The sequence below is a fragment of the Phodopus roborovskii genome, unplaced genomic scaffold (assembly GCF_943737965.1).
Source record: "Phodopus roborovskii unplaced genomic scaffold, PHOROB, whole genome shotgun sequence".
Lineage (NCBI taxonomy): Eukaryota > Metazoa > Chordata > Mammalia > Rodentia > Cricetidae > Phodopus > Phodopus roborovskii.
This window is the reverse complement of record NW_026126444.1, coordinates 1,580,509-1,607,615: the sequence shown is the minus strand read 5'-3', so window position 1 is coordinate 1,607,615 and position 27,107 is coordinate 1,580,509. Positions and strand designations below refer to the sequence as shown.

Here is a 27,107-nt window from a genome sequence, read left to right as displayed (position 1 = left end):
CCAGGGGATCTGACACCCTAATTTGGCTTCCCCAGGCACCAGGTATGCACATGGTGTACATATGTACACACAGGCCTATCATTCATACACATTAAAAAAAAATCAAATATATTTCTTTAATGTAATGCCATTCTGTGAGCACACAGTGAGCAATATGGGCTCAGGGTTATGTTGACAGGCAACACAGGTCCTTGTTTATAGCAGCAACCCTCCCTGTTGAGCTGTTGGTTTAGACTCATCCATGTAGAGCCATCTGCAGATGATCACAAACAGCATATAGTTTCTGCTGGTATCCCTGTTCTTCCTTGTGTGATAGGGTCCACACATCAAGACAGTAACAAAAGCAACAGCAACAATTATAGATCTAAAAGAAATCCTGCTAACATTTGGAGTCCTCACTGTGCCAGCTCAGTCTGAGAGCTTTAAATGTGTGGACCCCTGGGAGCCTCACAAGTACTGTGAGCCTAAAATGAAAATAAGAATCAATAACATAAATGATTTGAGTTATACAAAATTAACTTTTAGGTTTCAGTTATTTAAATTCTCAAATCATCATTGTCCATTCCTTATTTATTATCCATGTTATTTTTAATACATTCATTTATTTTGTAGTGCATGTGTGTGTGTGTGTGTATGTGTATGTGTATGGGCATGTGTGTGGGTGGGTGGGGGTGTGTACTACTTCATGTGTAGAGGTCAGATGACAACTTGTAGGCATCAGTGCTCTCCTTCCGACTTGCATGTCCTGGAGATTGGACTGAGGTGGCATCAATCTTACCTGCTGAGCCATTCAACAGCCTCTATTTATGTTATTTCTTAACTAAAAAGAAAGTTACCCAAGATGAAGTGATGATTGGACACAACTCTGGCCAAGACAATGGGCAGCACCCACTTCCCCATGGCCTTTTGACTTTCCATAGCTGGTATGGCATAGGTTATGTTAAAATAGACATGTGTAAGGATTATTTTGTGGCAGGAACTTAAAGTGCAGGAACTTTAAGGTCTACAACATTGTCCCTGTCAGTGCATACATCAATTGTGACCACAGTTGTGATCATTACTGCTTTTTGTCTTCTAGTCCAAGTGGTGTCTTTAACAGATTTCATGGGCTAGAGGCTAAGGTTGCAGTGGCATAAGTTAAGAGAAAATGATTTTCCATGAATCCATTCCACTTTGGAAGAACTCTACATGCAGTGTAGGTGGAGCAAGAGACCCTCAGAGCTTCTAGAAGATGGCTAGGCCGTTAGGATAGTGAGTGAGGATGAGACTATTGGTGAGACTTTATGCCAGACAGTAGCTCTTGAATCTGTAGCTGGGGAGGAGCTAACTAGAGGTCATGTGGTAATATCAAGTTTACTGTTCAGAAAGGTGATATGGTCCTCCTGGTAGTGTACTATTAGGGACATAAAACAAAATGCAAAATCTGTTAGGCGATTGGAGAGGTTCTGGGTGAGTGAAGGCAAACCTGATGCCCTACCATCAACCTCTGCACTGCAACCTTAGCCTCTAGCTCATGAAACCCCTCACTGTGGTCTACCTCCTGTGGCTCAACACACCTCACTTGAGTGCAAACTTCCTTAGGACTTTGCCTAGGCACTTTTTTCAGCTGCAGATACTTCATCTGGAGGCTGGTTTGTTATTTCTACCAATTCTACACATTGGTGCCTTTTCTGCCTTAGTATTCTCTGATTGTGTGGCAATGTCATTGTATTAACAGTGGTTGAACAAAGGCCTTGCGTGGCCATTGACTCTTGAACAAAGTGCCTTTCCAGTAACTTGAGAATATAGTGACCATTGGCTGGAGGCTGCAATATTCCTGAGCCTGGAAAAGGACTTGCTAGTGCATCTGCAGGACACTGTTAGAACTTGTAGCCCATTTTGGGGATACTTAGATGGATTTTCTGTGCCTTTTGGTCTCAGTTGAACATTGAAGCTCTTCGGGAGAATCTCTACTTTGAGTCCAAGGAGAACCTTTCTGCTGCATTGGAGGTCATCTTAGAGCGTGTAGAGGACTTCACCGATTCTGCCTACACCAGCCATGAGCACAGGGAACGCATTTTGGAGCTATCTACTCAGGCGAGAACAGAACTGCAACAGTTTATTTCCATGTGGATGCAAGCAGTAAGAACCATGTTCATTAGAGTAAATCTTAGGCAATAACTTTTCATTTAATGTTTAGAGAGGTGTGGAAATTAACATAACCAATGGGACTATGATAGCTTAGTGCTATCCTAGTGGGTAAAACTATGCTGTCTGTGTGGCTCACAGCACTTGCCATGTCCAGGCTGCTGATTCTCATCCTGGCCAGGCTGGATTGTGTGCCATCATCAACATCTATAGTTTCCCTGATCTCCCCACTCTTCTGTCAAATTCATTTCTGGAAAATTCCTCCTCCAAATGCTTCTTTAGTGTGGAAAAACAGGGAATAAATGTATTAGAGTCCTTGAAACATGAACCTGCTGCTGGTGCCATTCAGGTGTGCAGTGTGCTTAACTCTGAGGACAGCTGATTTACAGACAATATATTTTAGAATTCTCAATGAGGTCTAGATGTAATGAAGATCAGGGTGGACCTAGCTGGTAGGTAGAAGAGTCCATCACTCTCTCACAGACTCCTGGACTAAATCCACCAACTGCCACTGAAGAGGCCTGAGTGGCATCCTTTCTGCATGGGAGGCTGTTCGAGCAGGATGGGGAAAACTGTACAAGTATGACAACACAGGAAGTTGGACCCAAGTCTCATAGCAGTGGATTGCAGAAGCAGAAGTGGAGGGGACAGAGGCCAAGGCATATTCTGGCACGTTTTATTTATTTCTTAAACTTAGACTAGGCCATAAAGTACTTAATGTAGCTCATAGCAAATGGAGGTAGTGAGTACAACAAATCTGGAAATAAGGAATTAAGTTTTGGGAGGAAGAGGCTGTGAGGTTTAGAAGGAAAGCAGTGGCAGTTTACTCCCTGGTAGCTGTATTGATTTTTGCATAAAGAGTAGAGACAGATCACAGATTTCTTTGGCATTCCAACGGTGATAGAATGGTGTAAGAGTCATGGGTAAGGCCGGGCGTTGGTGGTGCATGCCTTTAGTCCCTGCACTCAGGATGCAGAGGCAGGCAGATCTCTGTGAGTTTGAGACCAGCCTGGTCTACAGAGCTAGTTCCAGGACAGACTCCAAAACAATACAGAGAAACCCTGTCTCTGGAAAAAAAGAAGTCATGAGTAGTGTTTTGTATTTAAATTACTCATGTGCTGTGTAGTATGAAGAGGAGATTGCTTTTGAGATGTATCCTAAGTCAACATTGAATCCCAAATTTCTTGTGATGAAATGCTCAGGGTTCGAGATTTTATTATGTATTATTATCTTTATATAATTTATTATGTGATTTATTATTACTAGCTCTGCAGCTAGCACTCTTCACATGAAAGCACCCAGCTTTCTGGTTCTGTGTGCTGGAGGGACTTTCCATTACTTTTTTCCTACCTTTTACCAGCCAGGTGCCAGAAGGCTAGAGAGAAACAAGATCGTCTTTGGCCACCATGACTTTACAGTACAGAAAAAATATGGGAAGAGGCAGACAAGGACACAAAGAAACTGTCTGAAGGTTTTTGATAGATCCTATGCTGAGGGCATGACAGAGTGAAGTTAGAATTGGGGAAAGGATTCTAGAGGACTCCCAAAAGGCACTGGGATTGCTTGGCTCTGCGATTGAGAGAATCGAATACCTATGACCTGTATGTGCTATGTCAGCATGTACTATGGACCTGTTGTGAATCCAACTTCAGTCCCAGAAGGAAACAGACAAACCAATATTTTAAAAATATTAAGCAAATATTACAAAACATAAATATTTGATTCTAAGCTGTGACATAGGTGAAGAAGAGGGCTGACTTAGTGGGTGACCTGGGAGGTCCCCAAAAAAGAAGGGCTTGTGGGGCCCCTCAGGGAGAAATAGAGTTCTGGTATTTAGCTGTGCTACAAACAAAGGATAGACATTCCAGGGGGGAAATAAAAGAGATTGGTTTTAGACACAAGTTTATTAAGAAAAATTGATTCTGAAAAGTCACCTATTTATAATAAAGTGTGGAAAATACAATGAAATTAACTAACCCAAATTCTGTTGTCTACTGTAAGCTTAAATTAAAGAAGTACTTCTACCAGGTCGGGGAGAATACGTCAGTGGTAGGACACTTGGCCTCAAGAGTTTGAGTTGTAGCACCACAAAAACAAATAAAAATACTTTTATTATAGTCAAATGGCATTAAAATGGACTATAATTTATATTGGAAACTGAATCGAGTACCAGATTAAGAAGGTAACGTGACATGAATACTTCTCACAATTTCAGCAAAGCAGGAAGACAGAGAGCGCTGCTGAGGAGCTGGAACTCACCGTTCTGAGGGTCAGCCACAGTCTCAATGAGCTGAGGAAGGAGGTAAGGAGTTTGGCACACAGTCTCATGCTGTGGGACACGTGAAGCACTTGTGCATTAGTGTGTTCCTGTGCCCACACAGTGCTTGACTTTCCCCTCTGGTCATTAGTGTGAAGTCACTGCTTATTAACACTATCATTCTCAAAGCACACACATGAACAGGTCCACAATAGTGAGGGACCACCTAGATGTCTAGCAACAAGGGTTATTGATAGGCAAATTTATGATAGCTCTATCAAATACTGTCTAGCAACACACAAAGTGCACCACATACCCAGTAACAGAACCAGGCACAGAGGACCGAACAAGCTTGTAATTTCACTTAGAAAAGTTCTAGGTAAGGGAGAACTAAGTTTTAATGACAGGAATCAGATAGAATTACTGCAAAAGGGCAAAGGTGGCCTTTTTAGACCATGGAAATACTTGAAACATTAAGTGTGGTGGTAATTCTATGGCTTATGTGTCTGCAAAGCTCATCAAACTGTACCTTTAAACTGGGAGCAGCTTGTGTGTAAATTATGCCTCCTTGAAGTTTTAAAATGCCCTTGAGTTGAGGAGATTTCCTGGTTCTGCAATGAAAATGTGTTCATCTGTGACTGACTTGGGCACTTGGAATTGCAAGCCTACTTTTCAGCCAGTTTTGCTCATGCTGCCACTCAGCCATCTGGTTTTGTCCCACTGTGTGTGGACACATTGCACATTTGTGTACATTGTATGTACTGTTCTCTCTCTCTGTAACACACAGATGCGCAGCTGCAGTCAGCCTCTGCCTGCAAAGCCTAAATAGCTGCTGTCTGACCCTTTGTGAGATGTTCAATCCCTGGTTTGTTTTCAGTGAAAGGATCAGGGCATCCCTTCCAATGTCAGCATCTCACTTTTCATGTCTGGAGGGCTTGCTCACAATTCTACAGCACCCTAGCCCTGATAGGCCTGTCATGGACCACAGGATCTCTTCCCTCTGTCAGGCCTGTGGTATGGCTGCCGGTACTGATTTTTGCCAGGCTGTGGCACAAGTAGAGAGGCCAGGAAGTTGAGGGTAGGAAGTTTTGTGTGACCTGTGACCCTATGTGTAGTAATTTGGAACCAATTTTTGTTGTCTGTTTTTGCAGATCTGGTAATTATGTATTATGCATGTTAGGGAAACACTCTATCACTGAGTGACAGATGCCATCACACAACGGCTTCATACTGTGCATAAAACATACTAACAGTCTCTCTTATGAATGCCTTTTAGAGGTTTTTCAGAAGTTCATGTCCCTACACCACATTACTGTAACTCCATGTCAAATTGTTTCCTCGGACCCTTCTCACAAAGACCTCTTCTCACCCTTATCTCTACTTTGTTTATCCTTTGTGCTTTTGAAGCTGGTCCTAGTCTCTGGAGACTGAAACTGGGTTCTGGGCATTTGTTTCTGTTGCACAATATTATTTTAAGGTGTGTTACTTTTGTTTAACTCTGTGAAGCTGTGTTACTTTGCCTGTCTAAAACATGATGGTCTAATAAAGAGTTGAACGGCCAATAGCGAAGCAGGAGTAAGGATGAGCCAGGCTGGCAAGCAGAGAGTATAAATAGAAGGAGAAATGAGGAAGGACTAAGAGGAGCAAGAGAACAAGGAAAGGAGGATGGCTGGGGCCAGCCACCCAAGGAATAAGAGTGAAAGTAAGGTACACATAAGAAAAGGAAAAAGCCCAGAGGCAAAAGGTAGTCCTGATAATTTAAGAAAAGCTGGCAAGAGACAAGCTAAGCTAAGGCCGGGCATTCATAACTAATAATAAACGTCCTCAAAAAGGCCAAAGAGTAGAAAGAATTAAAAAAAAAAAAAAATCACACTAAAAGTTTCTGCACGGTATACAGGTAATCTTTTTCACATCTTAACCAGAGACTGCCAGCTCTATGGAGACTTCCTTTAAGCTTCCTGTTAAATGTAGAAGGATGCGATTTCCCCAACTGTTTGATTTTTATCATATTAAGATTTAATTACATGCTGAACTTTGAGTGCAACATGAGAGCCTTTGGCAATAGGATGACTTCCCACAGGCTATTTCCTTGCCACATCAACCTTGAGTTCTTGTAAGGATTATGAGACAGGTGTTGTGGAAAGCTGCCCTTGGATTGCAGACAGGGCATAGTATTTGCCCTGACTTCTTCTTCTTTTTTTTTTTTTTTTTTTTTTTTTTTTTTTTTGTTGTTGTTGTTGTTAATGAGTTGTCCTCAAGATGTTTCTAAGAACTAGAAGACCTTGGCAAGTCATTTAGCCACTGTGGACAGTTGCACAAGGCATGGCGTTAGATTTTCTAAGGCCCTGTTGGTAAAACAAGGTCCTTTTAAGTTCTTCTATGACATTTTGTCTCTGCAGGAGACATTTTTGTTTTTGTTTTTCAAGACAGGGTTTCTCTGTGTAGCTTTGGAGCCTATCCTGGAACTAGCTCTGTAGACCAGGGTGGCCTCGAACCCACAGAGATCTGCCTGCCTTTGCCTCCTGAATGCTGGAATTAAAGGCGTGCGCTACCAACGCCCAGCCTAGGAAATTAAATTTTAATGTCTCTTTATCTGTGATTATTCTGATTATTATTAGTAGTAGTAGTATTGCTTGATCAATCAGATAGCTCTACTGTTTATTTTATCCTAAGTCCTGTCATTTGAATTGACAGCCAGTTACTTCCATGAAAAAGAAATTGCTTCTTTCTGACAGGCTTAATTCAAAGTCAGATTTTCCTTAGAATAATGCTTTTATTAAAAACTATGGATTTTTTTGGACAAATCCCAAACTACCTGCCATATAACTTGTACACACGAATGCGCGCGCGTGCACACACACACACACACACACACACACACACTCAGAATTTTTAGAGTTAAGCTCTCCAAAGATACCTACTATGAGTGAGAGCTGAAAATGAGGTCCATCTGTGTCAAACACAACTTGAGGACTATGTTGCCCTTTATATGTTGTTTCTGCTAGAGCCCAGAGTTCTTGAGAGTAGAGTTCTGGAGAGCAACTGCATATAGAAAGTTCCCCAATGAGGGCAGTCAGTGGATCCTGCTTGTCAGGTGTCCAGACTCTGTAAGTTCTCTTACAGTGATGATTTTTCAGAAATGTGTTACAACGATATTTTTAAAGGCAAGAAATTGGACTGAGGGCCTTGTATACATTAGGGAGCTGCTCTGCCACTCAACTGTTCACCCCAAGTATTTCTTTTTCTTTTCTTTATTCAATACAGGAAATAAAATCCAGGCCTTCCTTGATTGAACTGTGTACTACCATTCTCCATTAAAAAAAAAAAAAAAACAAAAACAAAAAAAAATGCATATTATAGTTCACTATTAGATCTTACTTTAGTAGATTTTTTTTTTAAACAATGAAAAATTTTTAATTTTATGCCTGTGGGTGCTTTCCCTTCCTGTTTTTTTCTTTTTTTTTTAAGATATTATTTATTTATTATGTATTCAGTTATCTGCATGCATGCTTGCACACCCTAAGAGGGCACCAGATCTCATTACAGAGGGTTGTGAGCCACCATGTGGATGCTGGGAGTTGAACTCAGCCATCTCTCCAGCCCATGTTTTGCCTTCCTGTATATCTAGACACCAGTGTGTGCATGGTGCTTGAGAAGGCCAGAGGAGAGTGTCTGATCCCCTGGGACTGGATTTACAGATGGTTGTGTGCTGCCCTATGGTTGCTAGGAGTCTAACCCAGATCCTCTGGAAGAGCAGATAGTGCTTTTAACCGTTGTGTTATCTCTCCAAGCCTTGAACAATAAACTCTTACTACTGCTGCACTTCTCACTATCTTTGTTGATAGCCCAAGCATTTCAACAGGAGGGAAGCAGTGTGGGAGAGACCTAGCTGCTAGTAGAATGAAGAAGAGCCCGGGCTTCCCCACTGAGTGGCCAGGGCATCTTCTCCACACAACAATGCTGCTGGCATCAGTGATTTAGGTGAACTGACATCACCCTGCTGTGGTGAGGACAAAGATGCTTCCCAGTGCTCCAAGGCTGCTTCTGTAACCACAGGGGATGTTTCCCTTTGAACAGATCTGGGAGAATGTTTTAGGTTTCTCTGCTGTAGTTACTAAAGTTCTTCTCAGGTGCTTGATCATAAACTTTTTTGTTTATTTTCCTGCCCTGGTTGCCTTTCACCTTCATCTTCAGCTTCATCATACAGCGATGCAGCTGGCAGCCGACCTGTTAAAATTCCATGCTGATCATGTGGTTTTAAAAGCATTAAAACTCACTGGAGTAGAAGGAAATTTGGAAGCGTTGGCTGAATATGCCTGCAAACTCTCTGAGCAGAAAGAACAGCTTGTTGAGGTGAGTAACAGATTTGCTTATTAAACAAGCCGTAGTTCACAATACAACAGCAAAATTATGAGAGAATATTAACAGGTATGATTTTTGTCTAACTTATCTGATCATTCTCCTCTCTTCTCTTTGGACTCTGAAAAGTGTAACATGCCTATCCTGTTTTTACAATAGTTTGGCCTCTAAAATATAACAATACAATCTGCTAGAACCTCCAAATATATATTTTAAAATCTTTTCTCTCTCCTCAGGTTAGACTGCAGGGTAGTGCAAGGGCGTAACACAGTAGTTTCTGTTTGAGTCTGGTGAATTCTCAGCAACAAAGAGATGAAGTGAGGACTCTGTGATGAGTGCTTACTAAGAGAGCTGGGCTCAGGGTTGCAAGAGAGTCATGGGCAGCTTTAAACGAGAGGGTAGTGAGTGCAGCCAGTGGTGTCAGAGCCAGCCTAGGTTACCAGGGAGGCAGAACCTCCAGTCCACCTGAGAATCTCCTGACAGGTAATAGATTTTGGACTAGGCACACAGTTGGCCTAAGGTGACCCAATAAACATGGAAAGGAAGTCCATTCCTTTCTTGTCCATTGAGCAAGCACAGTGTGAACAACCCAAGTTAGCCTTCCAAGGCAGGAAGTGGGTTTGAGAAGGAAGGAAGTGGATAAGGGAAGACAGAGGAAAGGCACACTGTCCCTTACCTGAACCTCTCCTGCTGCTCCCCAACACTTGAGTGTTTGTCACATGCCACTTGCTGTATAATTCCAGTTCATCTTAATTGATACTCAAATTTTTTCTACCATTGAAAATGTTGTCATGTATCTGCTAGTTTACCAAAACCCCCCCCAAAAAACAAAACAACAACAACAAAAAAAAAAAAAAAAACAAAAAAACCCTTAATTATGCATGTGTGTGTGAGATCTGTCTGCAGTGTATACAAATATAGTCTTCATGTTAACAAGTACCCTGTTCAACAATCCTCAAAGGCGATGTTTCACTAGCCAGGTTCCCTGGAAACCTCTAAGGAACATTCTCCAAATGGCTATATGTATTTCCTTTACTTAATATATTTGAGTCTTCTCCATGTATTAACAAAATAGTATAGCTGTAGAGAAACTGATTTTAGGAAACCTATAACAAACCTTTTAAAGCGTAAAATAAAATTAAAACAAAGTTTTTTTAAGCCTCATGATGTTCATTAGTTTTATCTAAAGAAGGCTTTCTGCTGTTTTATAACCAGTCTGCCCAATCTATTGCTAACTCAAAGAAGAAAGGTATGTGTGTCTAATTAATCCTGATTAGATCAGCCCTGAAAGAAAGGTAGCTTGTGATAATTGACAATTTTGCAGTGGGACTTAAGCAAATGCATGCACCCACTGGACCTTCTAAAGGTTCCCTGTATTTCTAAGATCTTGTGACCACCTTGCCTTGGTCAGATAGGAAGCAGAAACAGAACACTATGCCCATGTTTGTTCCTGCTTCTGCCTTCAGTCTTGTATTCATTCTTAGGTTCGTTAACTTCAATTTTCTTATCAGAAGGATGAGGGTGTGGAAGCTGAATTGTATACATGCTTTCTTGCAGACATGTCGATTGTTGCGGCATGTATCTGGCACGGAACCCCTTGAAATAACTTGCATACATGCAGAAGAGACATTTCAGGTGACTGGCCGACAGGTACGGAAATGGCAGGTTATTCTTTCTGTTGGTGTGTGATTTGACTGTGTAACAGACTGTGAGGAGGCAAGCAGAAAGGTCTGCATCCGTGGAGCCACCTCTCTGAGACAAAGAAGTATACTGGGGTTTTTGTCAGTAATGTACTGGAACATGCCACCATTCCACTGAACCATGTTTTCTGCCAAACTGGACATTGGCTCATTTAACTGAAATGCTAGATTATATCTATTTTAAATGAAGCTGTTTGCAATGCAGGTCACTATAAGAAAGATTTCTGTTGTTGGCTTCTTTTTCTTTTCTGCCCCCTCACCCCCCTTTGGGGGCCTGCCACCCAGCTCTCAAATAAATACAGAGACACTTATATTCTTACTTATGAATGTCTGTCCTTAGCTTGGCTTGTTTCTAGCCAGCTTTTCTAACTTAAGTTATCCTGTTTCTTTTTAACTATGTTTTGCCTCTAGGCTTTTAACTTTTCTTTACTCAATATATCTTTCTTTCCTTCTTACTCCATGATTGGCTATGTGGCCAACTAGATGGCTCAGTGGGTAACCTGCTAACAAGCCTGATGACATTCCCAGGACCCACACAGTGGAAAGATAGAACCAACCCTGAATGTTGCCTTTAATTTCCACATACATGCCACCATACGCGCATGGACACAAATTTAATAAATAAAAAATATAAACAAAAACAGTGTTTGCCTCAGTGTTAGTTTTGAAATAAGATTCTACTGGATGCAGACTGACTGATAACCAGAATCAGCCATGTCAAAAGTCAGTAGAGGCTTGGTCAAGTCCTGCCTGATTCCTAGGACTAAGATCACACCTGTGTTTCCGCTGTTCCTTTAGATCATTTCTGCTGCTGAAACATTGACGCTGCATCCATCTAGCAAAATCGCTAAGGAAAACCTGGATGTGTTTTGTGAGGCTTGGGAATCTCAGATTAGTGACATGGCAACGCTCCTAAGAGAGATCAGTGATGTGTTTGAAGGAAGACGAGGTGAGAAACTGCCGTCCACTTGTTGAAATATTTCAGCTCTTATTTATGTGTTATTTTAATACAGCTGTATTAGTGTTTTGTTGTTAATATTAAGCTTTGGATACAAAATTATCTTGTTATATAGTCCAGCTGGGTTATTTTTATAATAAAATGTCTCCCATAGAAATGATGAAGTATTATTTTGTCCTTTTTTATTATCTAGTCACTAAAATTTATTAGATTATAGTGTGGTACATATCTAAATTGGCATTCTAGTTTTCCTACTGAAATCAAGCCAGGTTTTTATTTCTTTTACATTTTTTTTTAAGTTTTAGTACTGTGCAGCATCTCTCTGATTTAATTCTCCTGAATTCATAATGAGATGAATGTCATTCTTTAACTTTTGAAATGCCTTCCTTTTGCCTGGGTGGAAACTCTTGATGGCTACATAAACTTAGGACATTGCCTGTGGTGGGTAAGTTTACTGGTTTTTTACAACATGTAAAGTGACACTGCACAGTGTATGGGGAGACATCGTTGTCACTCTTTAGGTTAGTGTCAACCGGTAGTTTACTGCCCATCACCGTGTCTTATGACTTATGTTTATGTGTCTGTCTGTATGTATAGATTTTCCCTATGAATGGCTTCCATTAGCATTAAAGCACAGCTTCTTAAAAACCACATATTTAAAGTAACATCGAATTAAATGTTATTATTGGAGAAGAGTATTTAAATGTTTTTTATGGGCACATAGGATAAATGTTGAGTGACTTAAAAATTAGGGCATTCTATATCACTTGTTCTCTTTCCAAGTCCTTGGGCCAGCAAGCTCACCATCAGCTGAATGTAGATGAATCTATATTTCTCTTTTTGTGCTAGTCCCTCAACTGACGCCCTGAGCTGCCTTTCTCTGTGTGTCTGGGATCCTCAGTTGTTTGGCCAACACTGTGGTCTGTTTTTTTTTTTTTTTTTTTTTTCCTTTTATTTCCCTAAAAATAATTTAGAATGATTGTGGTAGAATATTATTGTTTATGTTGCATTTGTTTAACTCTGTGAAGCTGTGTTACTGTGCCTGTCTAAAACACCTGGTGGTTGTAATAGCTGACCAGCTAATACCTAGGCAAGCACAAGGATAGGTGGGGCTGGCAGGCAGAGAGAATAAATAGGAGAAATGAGGAGGAAGAGCGAGAGAACAAGGAGAGAACCAGGGAAGGCCTTTACGGGCCAGCCCCAGCCAGAGTCAGACAGCCAGACAGAGAAAGAAGGAAAGACAGATATACAGAAGAAAGATAAAAGCCCAGAGAGAAAAAATAGGTTAATTAAGTTAAGAAAAGCTGGCTAGCAACAAGGCAAGCTAAGGTTGAGCATTCATAAGCCTCTGTGTGTATTTACTTTGGGTGCTGGGTGGTGGGCCCCTCAAAAAGCCAGAAGAGCAAAAAACATTTAATACTACAAATTATCTTTCCCCTCTTACGATGGGCCAAATTTCCAGTGGAAATTAGTCTGGTAAAAGGATTTTAAAGTAGAGTGACTCCAGAAACACGAACCTCTGTACGTAAAATGATAAACATGGTCATTGAGAGGTGTGAAGCTATACTAATAGCCATGCAAACAGCAGCAGCTGCTGTCTGTTGAGAATTTACTGTGCTGGGTTCCTTTGGTAAGTGCCAGATGTGCATTTATCTATCACATTTAATCTTCTTAGTAACCTGCGAGACTTAGAATATTTCTAGAGTTTATTAATGGTGAGGTGGCAGGTTAAAGAAGTCAGTGTGTTCTGTAGTGTTTCACAATGGGTGAGCTCCTTACTGAGTCTGAGTGATGCCAGGTGTGAAGTTTTCTCAGGCAGTTCAAGGCTACTCGGGCTCTAAAGTACTCTACTGGGAAGGAACAAACTCTATGACAAATGCTCTCAATTCTGCTCTGAACTCTCTTTCCAAAGCCATTTCAGAAGGCTGGGGAGATCTCAGGCCTGTGCAGTCCAAAAACTATGGCACAAAGAACAAGTAGTTGAGCATCAGGAACCTGGATCCTTGTTTAGTTTCCTGCTAGTAGCTGAAGCTGGACCCTCTTCCTAGAAGGGATAACTGAATGTAACAGTCTGTTAGGAATGGAGTCCTACACACAATACCTGACCCTTTGAGTTGCCCTTTCTTTGAGCTTCCCAGCACTTGGGAGGCAGAGGCAGGCAAATTGAGTTCAAGGCCAGCCTGGTCTACAGAGTGAGTTCCTTGGACAGCCAAGGCTACACAGAGAAAACCTATCTTGAAGAAAACAAAACAAAACCAAGAACAAATCATCCATTGTAAACTGATCTGCAAGCCAGAAACATGGCAGACAGGGCAGGGCTGAAATGGATGCTGCAGATTGCCCTCCTCTTCCGCTATCCACTTCATGATGCATGCCATTTCACAGCCCCCATACCTGTGTGTTTTATTTCATCCTCCGGTCTTGTCCACTGGGGTTGTCCCATCCCCGAATGACCATACAGTATGTGGTTAGTTGGAGATGATGTGATTTGCTATGTGGAGGAAGGGAAGAAGCATAAATACTGGTCCTGATGCCAGTATTCTGGTTCTGGGAGCAGCAGGCTGCTGTACGGATCACTCTGAATGAGGCTGCCAGGAAATGGAAGTCAATCCCAATAACACATTCTGCTTTTCCTTCTCCCTTTACTTGGGTATGAACTCTGGCAGTGTTGGTGCCTTAGAGATGCAGGTGCTAACAGTTGTCATGGTTACAAGCCAAGTCATGCTGTCATATCTGAGTCACATATAATTGACAACTAATGTAACTTATTTGTTTGCAATTGTAAAAAGCCAAATGTGAATAATAAAACTGTATCAGCAGAAAAAGTTCTTAAGTGATGTTTGTTATTTGTAGGAGAGAAGTACGACCATCTTTCACTTCCAAAGCCCATGGTAAGTACAGTAACCCTGCACACTACAAAGGCCATTTTCAGAATTTAAATTGTATTCTCTTTGCCTATTGCTACCTCCCTCCCCTCTCTCATCAGCAGGGGAAAGTTAGGACAGTAAATATTCACTGTTCAGTTACGACTCTGGGCAGCAGCCTACATGTGGCCTGAACTCTTAATTTGTGTGCACCTTTGGGAGTGGAGAGAATAATGGATTCTGTGAAGTGGAAAGTGTCTTTCTTTTCATATCTTTGGTTTAGTTTGCAAAGTAATGTTGGGATTATTTTATGAATATGAAGACACTCACTTCCAGCCTTTAGTTTCAGAATTTGGGAGGTAAAGGCAGGCAGGTCAATGTGGGTTAGAGGACAGCCTGGTCAAAATACTGAGTTTCTGGGCTACATAGTGAAACCTTTGTCTCTAAAAACTGTTTATATGCTTCCTACATAGGCAAAAACATGCCCGTGAGAGAAAATAAAGAGTAATAAATTAGCTGTATAATGGTCCTAAGATCCCTTTTAGAAATTACAATTTCTGTCTTTTGGCTGATAGCCTTTTAACATCATGTTACCCATATAACATTTGGTGAACTCGGTGATCCATTTGTAAATAACATTATGGCATTTATAATTATGAATATAGTGCAGAGTATTTAGAATACAGAGACTATGCAAAAATCTCAGTTATCATGAACACTAGCCTTTCAAAGCAACCACGTGCCCTGAGAGCCAAACTTCAGAAGTAGGGGGTGGGGGGAGAACAAGCAAATCAAAGTGGACTGCAGAAGTAGCTTCAGAGGGAAGAAATTGTGGTGGCAGATGAGAAAGTAAAAGACTTGAGACTATACCTAGCATGAAGTTAGAACCATTTCCCCAGTCACAAAGAAAGGAGGACTCTGGTGTCTAATACATACAGCAGGTCAAAACAGACAGATGTACCGGGTCATCAAATACTCCTTGGTCAGTTCCTGTTGGCCAGGGGTTACATCAGGCACTGGGTGGGAAAGTGCTGAATGATGAACCACACAGGTGAGGAGTTGAGAAATACCCCATTTGCTGTGTATTCCTGTTGCCTACAACTGTCTGGCTTGAATTTGATAATCAAAAAATAAACTGGGTGATTCATTGCACCAATGAAAAAGACAGGATGGGCTTTCAGACACATACCTAATTAAAAATTTAGGTAGCTATGCAAAGAAAAGACATTTGTGAAGTTACTTTATTCAGTATGTCCCAAGCATTATCATTTTACTACTTTACATGGAACTGTTGGAAACTTTTTAGCCTCTTTGTCATCTTAAATCTTCAAAAATCTGGGGTGTATTTTACACATAAAACACATCCTAATTCAGACTGGCCATATTGTGGCTAACAGCTGCTATATTAGATACTACATACTTAATCTTATATAAAAAGAAAATGAAGAGAGGAGAGAGAATTTAATTATTAATACTAACAGTGGTGATGAACATGTGGTGAGTATCAGAAGACTGTACGGATAGTAACAAGATAGGTAATAAAGCTTTTATGTATGCGGGAATAGTAATAGTGGGAATGGCTGATGTAGCGGAAGAAAACAGATGACAAGCCCAATCCTCAGATTTTCAGAAGGACAGGGCTGCTAAGACAAGAGTGCAAACTACTCTTACAGAGTTTGGTACCTATTCCCCATGTATGGTGGCTCACAACCCACTGAAACTGACGCCTAACAGTATCAAGCATCCTATTCTGGACACTGTGGGCACTGACACACACACACACACACCATCATGGGTTGGTGCTGAAATAGTTTTATGAACTGAATAAAGGTAGAAGAAAACCAAATATAGAACTGCAGAATCACTTTGTGGGTGGCGGGGGAGGAAGCAGTTTTCTGGGCCTTAATTTAATCTCAACACAGTTTAGAAGTCTAAAGTTTTATCTAATTTTCCCATTTTAATCCACCTTGACTCCAATAGATGACAATAGTTATATCCTGCTGTATTTAATCAAATGAAGATATGTTGATTGTCTTAAGTGATGTAAGTTGGGGCTTCTATAGAACATTTAGGGTAAGGAAAGACATCATACAGCTGGGCATGGAAGAGTACACCCTGAAGCCCTAGCCATGGGAAGCCTGAGGAACGTGATTTGATGTCAGCCTGGGCTGGAAGACAAACAAAAGACAAAATTTTTTAACAACTAAACAGGAAAAGACAGAGTCCATGCTGTAGCTCACTAAGAAAGCATTTGCCTCACATGGACACTCCTGAGTTCCCTCCTCAGTGCTGTGGGAAAAGACATCTCACAACCTACTGGGTTGAATGGAAGATTTTATTGAACTTAGTATCCCCTCCCCCCATCTTTAGTAACATCATTACAAAATATGAAGCATTTCCTTAGTCGATTGTAGCACAGCTAACTTTAGAAAAATTCAGCTCCTTTTTTAGAGAGCAGACATAGAGTCTTGTACTATTTATATTTGGAAATCTTCAGCTTTATATAACAAACTGCATTTCCAAATAGTGTCCACTAGGTGGGAGGCTTGATCACATTTTTTTAAAATTTGTTCATTCTTTTTACATTTATTTATTTTTCTGGGGAGTGGGGTGGCAGTGATTTGAGCAGGCGTCATGGTAAGTGTGTGCAGGCCAGAAGACAGTGTGAAGGAGTCAGGTCTCTCCTTCCACTATGTGGGTCCCGGGGACCAGAGTTAGGTTGTCAGGCCAGGCAGCAAGCAAGGGCTTCTGCCCACTGAGCTATGATGCTGGACCCATGGCCACATTTTAAAGATGGGTTGTTTACCTTTTCTGCAAGTTCCCTTGACATTCATTAAATAATTTCGCAATGAAATTTGTAAAATTAAAAATCATGTAACACAACTAGTTTATATGAGACAGCTAAGGAATAAAGTCTGAACAAAACCTGAAATCATTGAGAGGGTGCTGAGTGTTCTCCCCATATTGCTTTGTGGTCTACTAAACCACAGAAGAAACTAAAGACCAAGTGACACCAGGAGGAGTCAGGTTAGTTCTCATGAGCACAGTCTTGTGCTTGTGTGTGCGCATGTGTGTGTATAGTAGCATACTTTCTCTATACAAACGTATTCTCTGTCTTCCTATGCTCTTGTCTTCAATAGGAAATATCAGAAAGTTTGTGTTCAGATGTAAGGAAGATACCTACCTACTTGCTTGTGTGTGCATGTGCGTATGTGTGCGTGTTTGTATACACGTGTGTGCATGCTTCGTGTGTGTGTGTGTGTGTGTGTGTATGTGTGTGTGTGTATTATATAAAGCAGGAAACTGTCATTTCACTGTGGTATATGCTCTGGGAAATTTGTCACAGGTGATTTTCTCATTCTAAGAACATCCCAGAGAGGGCATAATCTAAGGTGGCTACGGTCTTGCTAATAATTTTCTTTTTTCTTTTTTTGATAAGGGATCATTCCTCACAGGCTGACCTTGAACTCACTATGTAGTAGACGATGTTCTTGGATGTCTTAAATTCATTTTTAAGGATTTATTTCATGTATATGAGTCTATTACCTGCATGTATGAATGTGCACCATGTCTGGGCCTGGTGTTTACAGAGGCCGTAAGAGGGTATTGGATCCCCTGGAACTGGTGCTGCTATTCAGGTTCTGAGAACGGAGCCAGATCCTCCACAAGAGCAGTGAGTGCTCTAAACCACTGAGCCATCTCTTCAGCACCTAGATGACATATTTTTATGGGATCACCATTGTAAATTTGTTAATGAAAACATTGTTAGGTGTCATATGACTCTCTTCCTCTCCTTTCTCACCTTGTCTCAAACATGTGCAGACACGCATGTACAGATGGACCCTATACACGGTTACTTCACACAATGTTGAATAGAAATTTTGATCTTTTCTCAAGCTTGCCCTCAATGCTGTGATCCTCTTTCATAATGCTGGGCAGTGTCAGTGAGTGGCAGCCTCCAGAGAGATCTATGAAGCTGAACAGAAATAACTGGTGCTCTATAGTGTACTGTGCCAATAGGTTAGCTATTCTAGATGCATTTCTTTTCGGTGACACTGTGGGTAGGGAACTGAACCTAGAGTCTTACTTATATAGCATGGAAGTATTGTAACTGTATTTGTAGCTCTTAAATGCATTTCTTTACTTAATACAATTTCAATTCATGATGGGTTTACCAATATGTATCCCATTATTAAACTGAGGGGTATCTGTGTATATACTTGAAAATTTTGGCAATAAGAGCTGGGCTTACACAAGACCTGGATCCAATTGCTACAGCTCTAACTCCAGCTCCATGGGATCTGGTAACTTTTTCTGGCCTCCAATGGCACCTGGCATGCACGTGATGCACATACATTCATGTGAGCAGAACACCCATACACATCAAATAAAGTTTAAAAAAAATAGTAAGTTTTCATCTTTTTCTTAAGCTAAACGGGAACATGAATGTTTATTTGACTGTAATTCACATCTTGCATATACATATGCAAATACATTGTGTATTTGTAGTGTGTGTGTGTGTGCGTGCATGTAGTTTGGATATGTGTTTTCACAGGACCAATGGCTTTCTCCGGCTATTGTCCACTTTGTCTCTTCTGGCCCTCCCTATCCTGAACTCCTGCTCTAACTATGGGAGCTGGAGTTGTCTCAGAATACGAGAAATTCTCACTGTGGACTGTCATCTTCAAGAAACTTCTGCATATATATTTCAAAGAAACCTTATTCTAGTAAGTGGTAGGACACATTGTGGTTCTCTGTTCCTGATGTTAACAGACGTGTATCTCTGAACTAGCCTGGTGACCTGACTGTAATAGTTTCTGCCCATCTAGAGGAAATGCACTGAATTCCCAATAGTTATGTGAAAACAAACATGCTCTTTCTAAAGCAGGAGACCACTGAGTACTGGTTGATATTAAATCCTAAATTCAAAGTATGATGTCTTTCTAGCCTGGGCTTTAAGATCAGTAGCTTGATGGCAGTGTAACAACTAGGGTGTTGGAATTCAGAGAGTGAAAGGCATTTGATGATAGTCATAACTAGTAGGAAAGTACTTACAAAACCTTTAGTGATTAATTTGAATAGACATTTATTTCATCAGAATCATTCAAATATTACAATATTCTCCCCCCCCCCCCAAGACATAGTTTCTCTGTATAACAGCCTTGGCTGTCTTGGAACTAGTTCTGTAGACCAGGCTGGCCCCAAACTCACATGGATTCGCCTGCCTCTGCCTCCCAAGTGCTGGAATTAAAGGTGTACGTCACCTCTGTCCAGCTGTTACAATATCCTTATTGTAACAGAGAAGCCAGGAAGTTTGTGGGGCATTATCAGTGGATTTTGAGAATATTTTAGTTGTTGTCTTGAGGCTCCTAAAGACCATGTGAAAAGAGGAGGGCAGCTAGCAACACAGAAAACAGACTGTTGGACATGGACCTCGCCTTTGTGCCCCTGGCCCTGAATTCCAAACTGATGACTTGCTCTGAGCAGAAGTTACCTAGTAGAATATTTTACAAGTGTACTTAACTGCAATTCAACTACGTGCTGGGTATGGGAAAGTTAGGGTAAAGTTAGGGTTTATCACAAGCTTGTGTGTTTTCTATTACTGCCATCTTTCTTCACAATTAAATGCTAAGATTTTCTAATCTTTTTATTGTCACAGAAGAATAATGCAAACCTGAAATGTTTAAAGCCCGACAAACCGGATTCAGAGGTAAGCTCTTGGGTTGTGTAACAGTCTTAACATCGATAATGACAGAGTTGTGAAATCTCCCTTCCAAGGACAGACCTGTGATTGAGTGTGTTTGTAGGAGCAGGCCCAGATAGCAAAGCAGGGGCTGAAGCTGGCTTTGCTCACCTCTGATACTGACTGTGAACTTGAGAAGTGGGAGGATCAAGAGAATGAGATCGCTCGACATGGACGGAACATGTCCAGGATGGCCTATTCTCTGTATTTATTTACTAGGTAATGCAGTAACATTTTGATTTGCTTACATATTTGCTCATTCAGGTAGTTTTGCAACAGGGTCTTACACTACAGCCCAGGCTGGCCTGGAACTTGCAGTAATCTTCCTATCTCAGGCTACTGAGTACTGGGAATATAGGCATGAGCCATGACTAAATAAATTTTTAAAAGGTGGAGGGTTGGAGGCTATCTGAAGCTCTGAAGGCTGGGATATAGGGTTTTGGGACAGAAATAGTAAGGACCAGGAAAACAGAATTCCTGTAGTACATGCCTTGTTCACTCAGGCTGGTCTCTATAATGTAATTATATCCTTGTGGTCAAAACACAAGTTGTTACTTTACTGCAGTGTCTGCCCGTTTCCTCAACTGTCTCTTCCATTTCCCTTAAGTCCTATGCTTTACCAAGCTAACCTAGGTACTCCTTGCAAGTCCATTTGCTAGCCTTCAGTCCTAAGATTTGTAGTTTTCCTGAGCATGTCTATAGCACTTCCTCTTGCTATTGCTTGAAATCATTGTAATCATTTATATAATGTATTAATAATGGTTTATATATAGCAATTCACATTTCTAAATAAATATTGAAGATACTCTAGTAACTTTCAATGTTTTTTCAAAATTGTCAGTTCTTTACAACTTCAATATGGATTTGTGTCATGGCTTTAGTTGCCGCTCTCAGCCTTCATCAGAGATCAGAAAGGCTTTACTGGTCCCTCGTAGCTGTTAAGTGCAGGTGTTGTTACTGGAGTGTGCATCCTTCGGTTTGTTCCTTGACTGTCACCCTCTAATGCATTCTCTTGAACTTTACCTTTCATTTTTCTTAATTCTTAATTCTTGGTAGCTTTTAAACCCCTGAACAAAACTGGGCAACACAAATTGTACTATGATTATTTTCTACATTTAGAACTGGAATTTTATATGTGCTTCATCGAAGCTGTAGCTGAGTTCCTGCCAAGGCTGACATTTGAATTGAGGACTTAATGACTCTGGATCTGCTCTTTTGATTGCATAAGAAATGCATTTTGGTTGAGGCATATTATCGGATATCATATATTTACTCATGAAACAAAATGAAAAGGACAAAGAGCACTAATTAAAGGCCACTTGCAGTTTTCTTTGTACTATGAAATTAACATACATATAATTTTAACTTAGTAAGTAATAAAGTTGTTTTAAGAAAAAAGTCACAATATTAACAGTGTGTTCATGTTATTTTTTAAAAATTTGAGTTCTGCTAATATATAGAATGCTCTAAAACATAAATGTTACATAAACCAATGTCCAGGTAATGTTTATCTTCTAATAATTCCTTCTATTTTAGAGGAGAGGGACCACTGAAGACATCGCACGACTTAATTCACTTCCTAGAGGTATGTTTTATTTTCACAAGTACTCAGAGATAAGATCATGCAGGCTAAAAAGAGAAAGGGGGTGGTTGGAAATAGTTCTCTAAGGTGCCTTTGGAGTAGGTGTGTTATTGAAGGGAGAGAGAAGTTGGAAGGGTATTGTGGGGTTTCAGAGGCTGAACAAATGCAATGACCATGATATCAGATGCACCTGAAAGAGGCCATGTAGATGAAGTGCTGAGCCACGGTGACGTGGTGGTAGGCAGGGCATCTCTGCAGAGCCTCACTCTTCTTTTGTTTTCAAGTGTGATGCTGGGGAGCCCATTCAGGGTTGAGAAGCAGGAAATCAAGCGTCAGGTTGGGCAGTTTGGGGAGTTCTTGGCTTTAATGTGCTTTTACAACCATGACACTCAGTGAGACAGGCACAGCAGAGCTGTGAGAATGTGGAATGATGAGGGATGTGGGGAGTAAATCATTCAGTGCCAACCAAATGTAAGGGAAAGCTGCTGATTCCCCTGTCAGGGCTAGGCAAGGCACAAAGGAGGGCTGTTTCACCTTGATTGTGTTATCCAGGAATGGCAAGGTATTAAGCTGGTGACTAGAAGGTCAAAGTTCACCCTTTTTCCCTCCATATTCTTTACCTAGCTAATTACCAGGAATATTTTTCTTCCTAAATCATTCTGATCTTTGCCTTATTACTGTTGCCATGTACACCCATCCTCATCCCTTACTGCTATGGAAACCTTGTAAAATGATTTATTATTGTTATTTGTGTGCACCTGTATATGAGTGTGTATGTATATGTGAATGTGTGTGAATGCTACTGTGCAGGTACCTCAGAGGCCAGAAGAGGGTGTTGGGTTCCCTGGAGCTGAAGTTACAGGTGGTAGTGTGTTGCTCAGTGCTGGGATATGAATTTGGGTTTTCTGAAAGGGTACCAAGTGCTCTTGCCAGCTGAGCCATCTCTGCAGTTGCTGAGGTGGAGTTTTAAAGTGTCTTATATGTTCTGCATTTTAATGTGTTCCTAGAACTTGTCTGGCCTGGGTTTCTGCTCCTCTCATAGTCCTGTTCTCTTAATTGTAAAATGCAAGGTGAACAGACAAAATCTGAAAACTAGAATAAAATATAACAGTCTGGATGGGTTCTTTTGGAGAGCTGGTGTGGAATGTGTCTGGGAGCAAATTTGGTCATGGTTAGGTGGAAGCAGAATTCTAACCTGACCTCACTCCCCAGGATCCCCCCCCCCAAAAAAAAAGTCTTCCTTATTTTTTGCCAATGCACATAATGCATTTTGATCTTATTATCTCCCCTGCATTCCTTTCTCTTGTCCCTTGTTTTTCTTCTTATGTCATGTCCTCCCTACTCTCACTTCTGTTCTAAAACCTTCTATTTAATTAGGGTTGCTAGCATGTGTGCATCATGGGCAAGTTACCAGTGGCTACAGCCTGAAGAAAAATGACTCCCCTCTGTAACTGGAGATCTTATGAAATGATGGGGATCCCTTCAGAAAGGAATAGATAATTGTGTGGCTCTGGGTCTCAGGTCTATGTGGCTATGCAGAATAATTGGATATCTCTAGGTACAGAGGAGCCTCTCAGGGGATTTTCTCTTAGGTCTGGGAAAATTTTAGATTCCAGCTAAACCATTGGTTTTCCATGGTGCAATAAAAGGTTAGGAGCTCTGGGGTTAATCTTAATGTCTGGGTTATTTTTTAACTCTGTGAGACAGTTGAGCATACTTGTTTACCAACCATCCAGGGGACATTGATCTCAAATAGTACTGTTTTCCTTCTCTACCAGGTTTTTGCTGAAGAGGGATTAAAGCTTACTTCAAATGTACAGTCTTTTTCAAAACAGGTAATCATACGTCTACTTGTCCAGGGCTAGTGATTTCTCATACCAACACTGGAATCATATTACTAACATAAAGGTATATAAGATCTAGGCTAGGCATACTTTCAGGAACATTCTGTTATGTTAACCCATTTTTTGTTACTTTGGTATATTGTGTATATTTTTGTGTGGTTATAAATATTCCTTGTGGGGATGGATCTGATCCAGTGGAAGATCTTGTCTAGTATGCACAATGCCCTGGGTTCTACCTGCAGTACCATTAAAAGACAAAGTATAACAAGTATTTATGATTTGTGGAAATAATACATTATTATCAAGCAAGCACTGTTTTATGTTTTTGTTAATGACATCCTATGAGATTTAGTTCTTATTTTTTTATTTAAAAAAAAGTCAAGCACTAAGGAAAAGAGATTGATATAGACTAGGTATGGTGTAACACTCAAGAGATGAAGACAGATGTGGGTCTCTGTGTGTTTGAGGCCAGCCTGGTCTACATAGTACCAGGTCAGCCAGGGCTGTATGTGAAATGCCAACTAAAAGGAAAAAAAGTATAAGAGATGGAGTTTTGTTGGGGTTGCAATAATGTCATAAATTACATTTGCAATAACTTCATAAATTACATTTCAGCTAAAAGATGATGACAAACTTTTGCTTCTCCTGGAAATAAACAAGCTAATTCCTCTATGCCACCAGCTTCAGACAATAACTAAGACATCTGTGCAGAATAAAGTGTTCCTAAAGGTAAAGCAGAGGGTGGGTTATTTGGGGAAACATCTGAGAATATTTCACATCCATCTCCTTATCAGGTTAGCTCCAGCCCTTTGTGCTAAGTGCACAGAAATTCTGTTTCGTGCTAGTCTAAAAGCTGCTGCTCTGTGACTGACCTAGGAGAGCAATCACCACAATTAGATTTGAGGCTGCAGACTAGTTCCTAGCAGCAAGCAGCTCCCTTCGAGTCCTTCACTGGTTGTCTTTGCCTTTGTAGTTGAGGCTCCTGTAATATACTTCAGGAGTTTGGCCAGTCTAAAGAATTACCAAGTAGTGGGTGCACTGTCAGTGTGTGGAATGTTTTGAGATGTTCATCACAGCTTACGTAGAACAGTTGCAGCCACCCTCCTTCCTGGGGTTCCATGAAACAGTCACCAGACCAGGTAGTCAGTGCTACCTGTGTTCTGGAGCCTTAAAGTACCCTGACCTACACTTTTCAAGATCTCTTAGATTTCCATGACGGAGAACCATGACGGAGAAACTTCACCACTGTAAAACCAAATAGATGCTAACATTTTTGAAGTACTGTTTTTAGAATGACACATGTTTTGTCACCATAGGTTGACAAGTGTATTACAAAGATAAGATCCATGATGGCTCTCGTGGTCCAGCTCCTGTCACTTTGCTACAAGTTACTGAAGAAGGTGAGATGGCTTTTCTGTATTCGACTTTTTCTTACTAACTTAATGGAAAACGACAGTGTGTGCACTGGTACTTTGCAGTTTGATTTCAGAGCACAGCCGAAGCTAATTCTCTTAACCTTTTCCTCCAGGTGGAAAATAACAGGTGGGTCTCAGTGACGAATAAAGATACCATTGATGGTAAAACTTGAGCAGCCGGCAGTTCATCTCCGGAGTACCATGTGGCACAGCTGACCTTTCAAAAAAGCAATCGATCCTTTGTTCTTTCAGAAATTCATCAGTTTTCTAAAGAGAATGCCGAAATCTCTTTCTTCCCAATCTTCAGATTAGACAGCTTAACGACAGTCATTGCTGTGGCAGTTGCTGAGATTCTAAAGGCAGCGTGATTTTACAGTAGACATTGTTTAAATGTTCTTCAGCATACACCAAATATCCCAGCTGTCTTAATGACAGCTGAATCCCAAAGACGCAACTGGAAATGCACACTCCCTTTTGGTATCCTTAACTTTTATTTAAGCTGATTATCTACAACATTAATTTCAGCAGAAAATATACAGTGGCCTAGTTGAATGCAGAGTTTTTCTTAGACCTGTGGACTCTTCTTCAATTCTTGGTGAAGCAGGCTAAGGGTCCCTCAAATGCCTGGTCTCATCCTTGCTAGCACTGTTGCTTCTAATAAGCATCTTACCTGGTAAGGTATAGGTTGCATCTGTCCCTTCCATGTTTCAGAAAGGAAAGTAACAGAAGTCACTACAAAGAACCATGGAGCAACTTAAGAAGAGAAAATGGCTTTTTACTCTAGCTGTAGTATGTATAGCTGACTACGTAGTCCTGGATAGTGTATGGAATGCTAAGTATTTCTTACTGGTTTAAAAACAATTTTGAACTATCCTTCTCAGTATTGATAGACTGGCAGGTGCAGAAGACAGGACATTAGAACCAAGAGGCTTTCAAAATTCCAGATATCTGTGCTCTGTGTTTTGTTTCTGGCATTGGAATGTCCAGTTTTAGACTTTTTAACTTTAGGGTTTCAACCTTTCCTTGGGCTGGGGAATTGACTCTGTTGGTAACCTTATAAGCTGTGTTGTAAAGCAAGGACAAGGTTGCTCAGATCATTCAGCTGAGGGAAGGTGCATGAGCAGTGCCAGCATGTGCTGCACAGAACTCTCATCTCTTTAGCTACCATCATAGATACTAACACAAGCAGTCTTTCTAATGCAGTGGAGAGAGCACTCTTGCAGATGGCTGTTATGGGGTATGATTGAATGGAATGGAATCATCTCCTATGAAATAGTCAGGTTTGTTACCAACTCAAACAGGTGAAAATTCTGTGATTTCTTAACTGAGAAGCAGGATGCTAACTTTACTGGATCTTGGTGGAAATATTTTAGCAATAAAGTAGATCCCTAGATCCCTCAATAAAACTGGTTAAGGGCCACCAGTAACAATGTCATTATCTTGGTCAACAAAATAGGATTATTAATTAGTATTAAACATGATAATGTACACTTCAATAAAATTATGTTCAGTAACTGAATTCGTACCAACTGGTTTAATTTTGATCCACTGGGGTGAGAGCATACTGATCAGTAATAAAAGTGCCCTTACAACCTTACCATTTTATGTGTCTTTCATGGTTTTTAGTCTGTGAAACAAAACATTTTTTTTTTTCTAACTTGTAATAAAACTAGCAAAGAAAGATACAACTTGTGGAACAGATAAGGACTTTTACAGCATGAGTCTCTGAGAAGACTTCTGCCACTGAGAGGCTCTGTGGCTGTGTGCTTAATTTTTACCCCAAATATTTACAATACCTTCACACACCTGAAAGTAAAATTAGGTGCTTAGGGGGTGAGGAAACAGGGCACAATGACATCAACACACAAGAGGACAGAACTTACAAGTCAGGCTTGCATCTGTATAAAACTATTTTATTTAGAGGAAATTTAGTTTTAATCCCCTCCTGGTTACAGGGAGCTACTTCTTCTCAATAAACTCTCCTTGGTTGCACTTAAAATTGTTTCACTAAGGACAGGGACAGGCCAACAGTTACTAATGTTGCAGTCCTTCATGATTGAAGGGCTTTTTGTTTTAAATTCAGTGTAAATGTATAATCTAAAACCAGAACTTCATAGCTGTTTTTTTTTTAATTGGATAATGTAAAATCCTTGTTCTGCTCTAAGACATCTGTGCCTCCAGATGACAGACTCACATAACTTCATTACTACAAACTAGCCATCAGTAAAATGTGCAAGATGGAGTCACCAGCATGCATT

General features: G+C 40.6%; 1 protein-coding gene across 1 annotated transcript in view; it reads left to right on the top strand.

The window, feature by feature from the left end:
- Positions 1-26,368, top strand: part of Ctnnal1 (catenin alpha like 1) — a 57,081-nt gene extending 30,713 nt beyond the window's left edge. The window contains exons 7-19 of the mRNA XM_051187832.1: positions 1,921-2,121; positions 4,343-4,429; positions 8,579-8,737; positions 10,301-10,393; positions 11,242-11,392; positions 14,255-14,292; positions 19,925-19,975; positions 20,073-20,227; positions 21,545-21,593; positions 23,369-23,425; positions 24,050-24,163; positions 24,751-24,834; positions 24,963-26,368. Of these exons, the coding sequence (XP_051043789.1) occupies positions 1,921-2,121; positions 4,343-4,429; positions 8,579-8,737; positions 10,301-10,393; positions 11,242-11,392; positions 14,255-14,292; positions 19,925-19,975; positions 20,073-20,227; positions 21,545-21,593; positions 23,369-23,425; positions 24,050-24,163; positions 24,751-24,834; positions 24,963-25,022 (1,299 nt within the window). The 3' untranslated portion in view covers positions 25,023-26,368. The remainder of the gene's footprint in view (positions 1-1,920; positions 2,122-4,342; positions 4,430-8,578; positions 8,738-10,300; positions 10,394-11,241; positions 11,393-14,254; positions 14,293-19,924; positions 19,976-20,072; positions 20,228-21,544; positions 21,594-23,368; positions 23,426-24,049; positions 24,164-24,750; positions 24,835-24,962) is intronic.
- Positions 26,369-27,107: the final 739 nt, after the last annotated feature.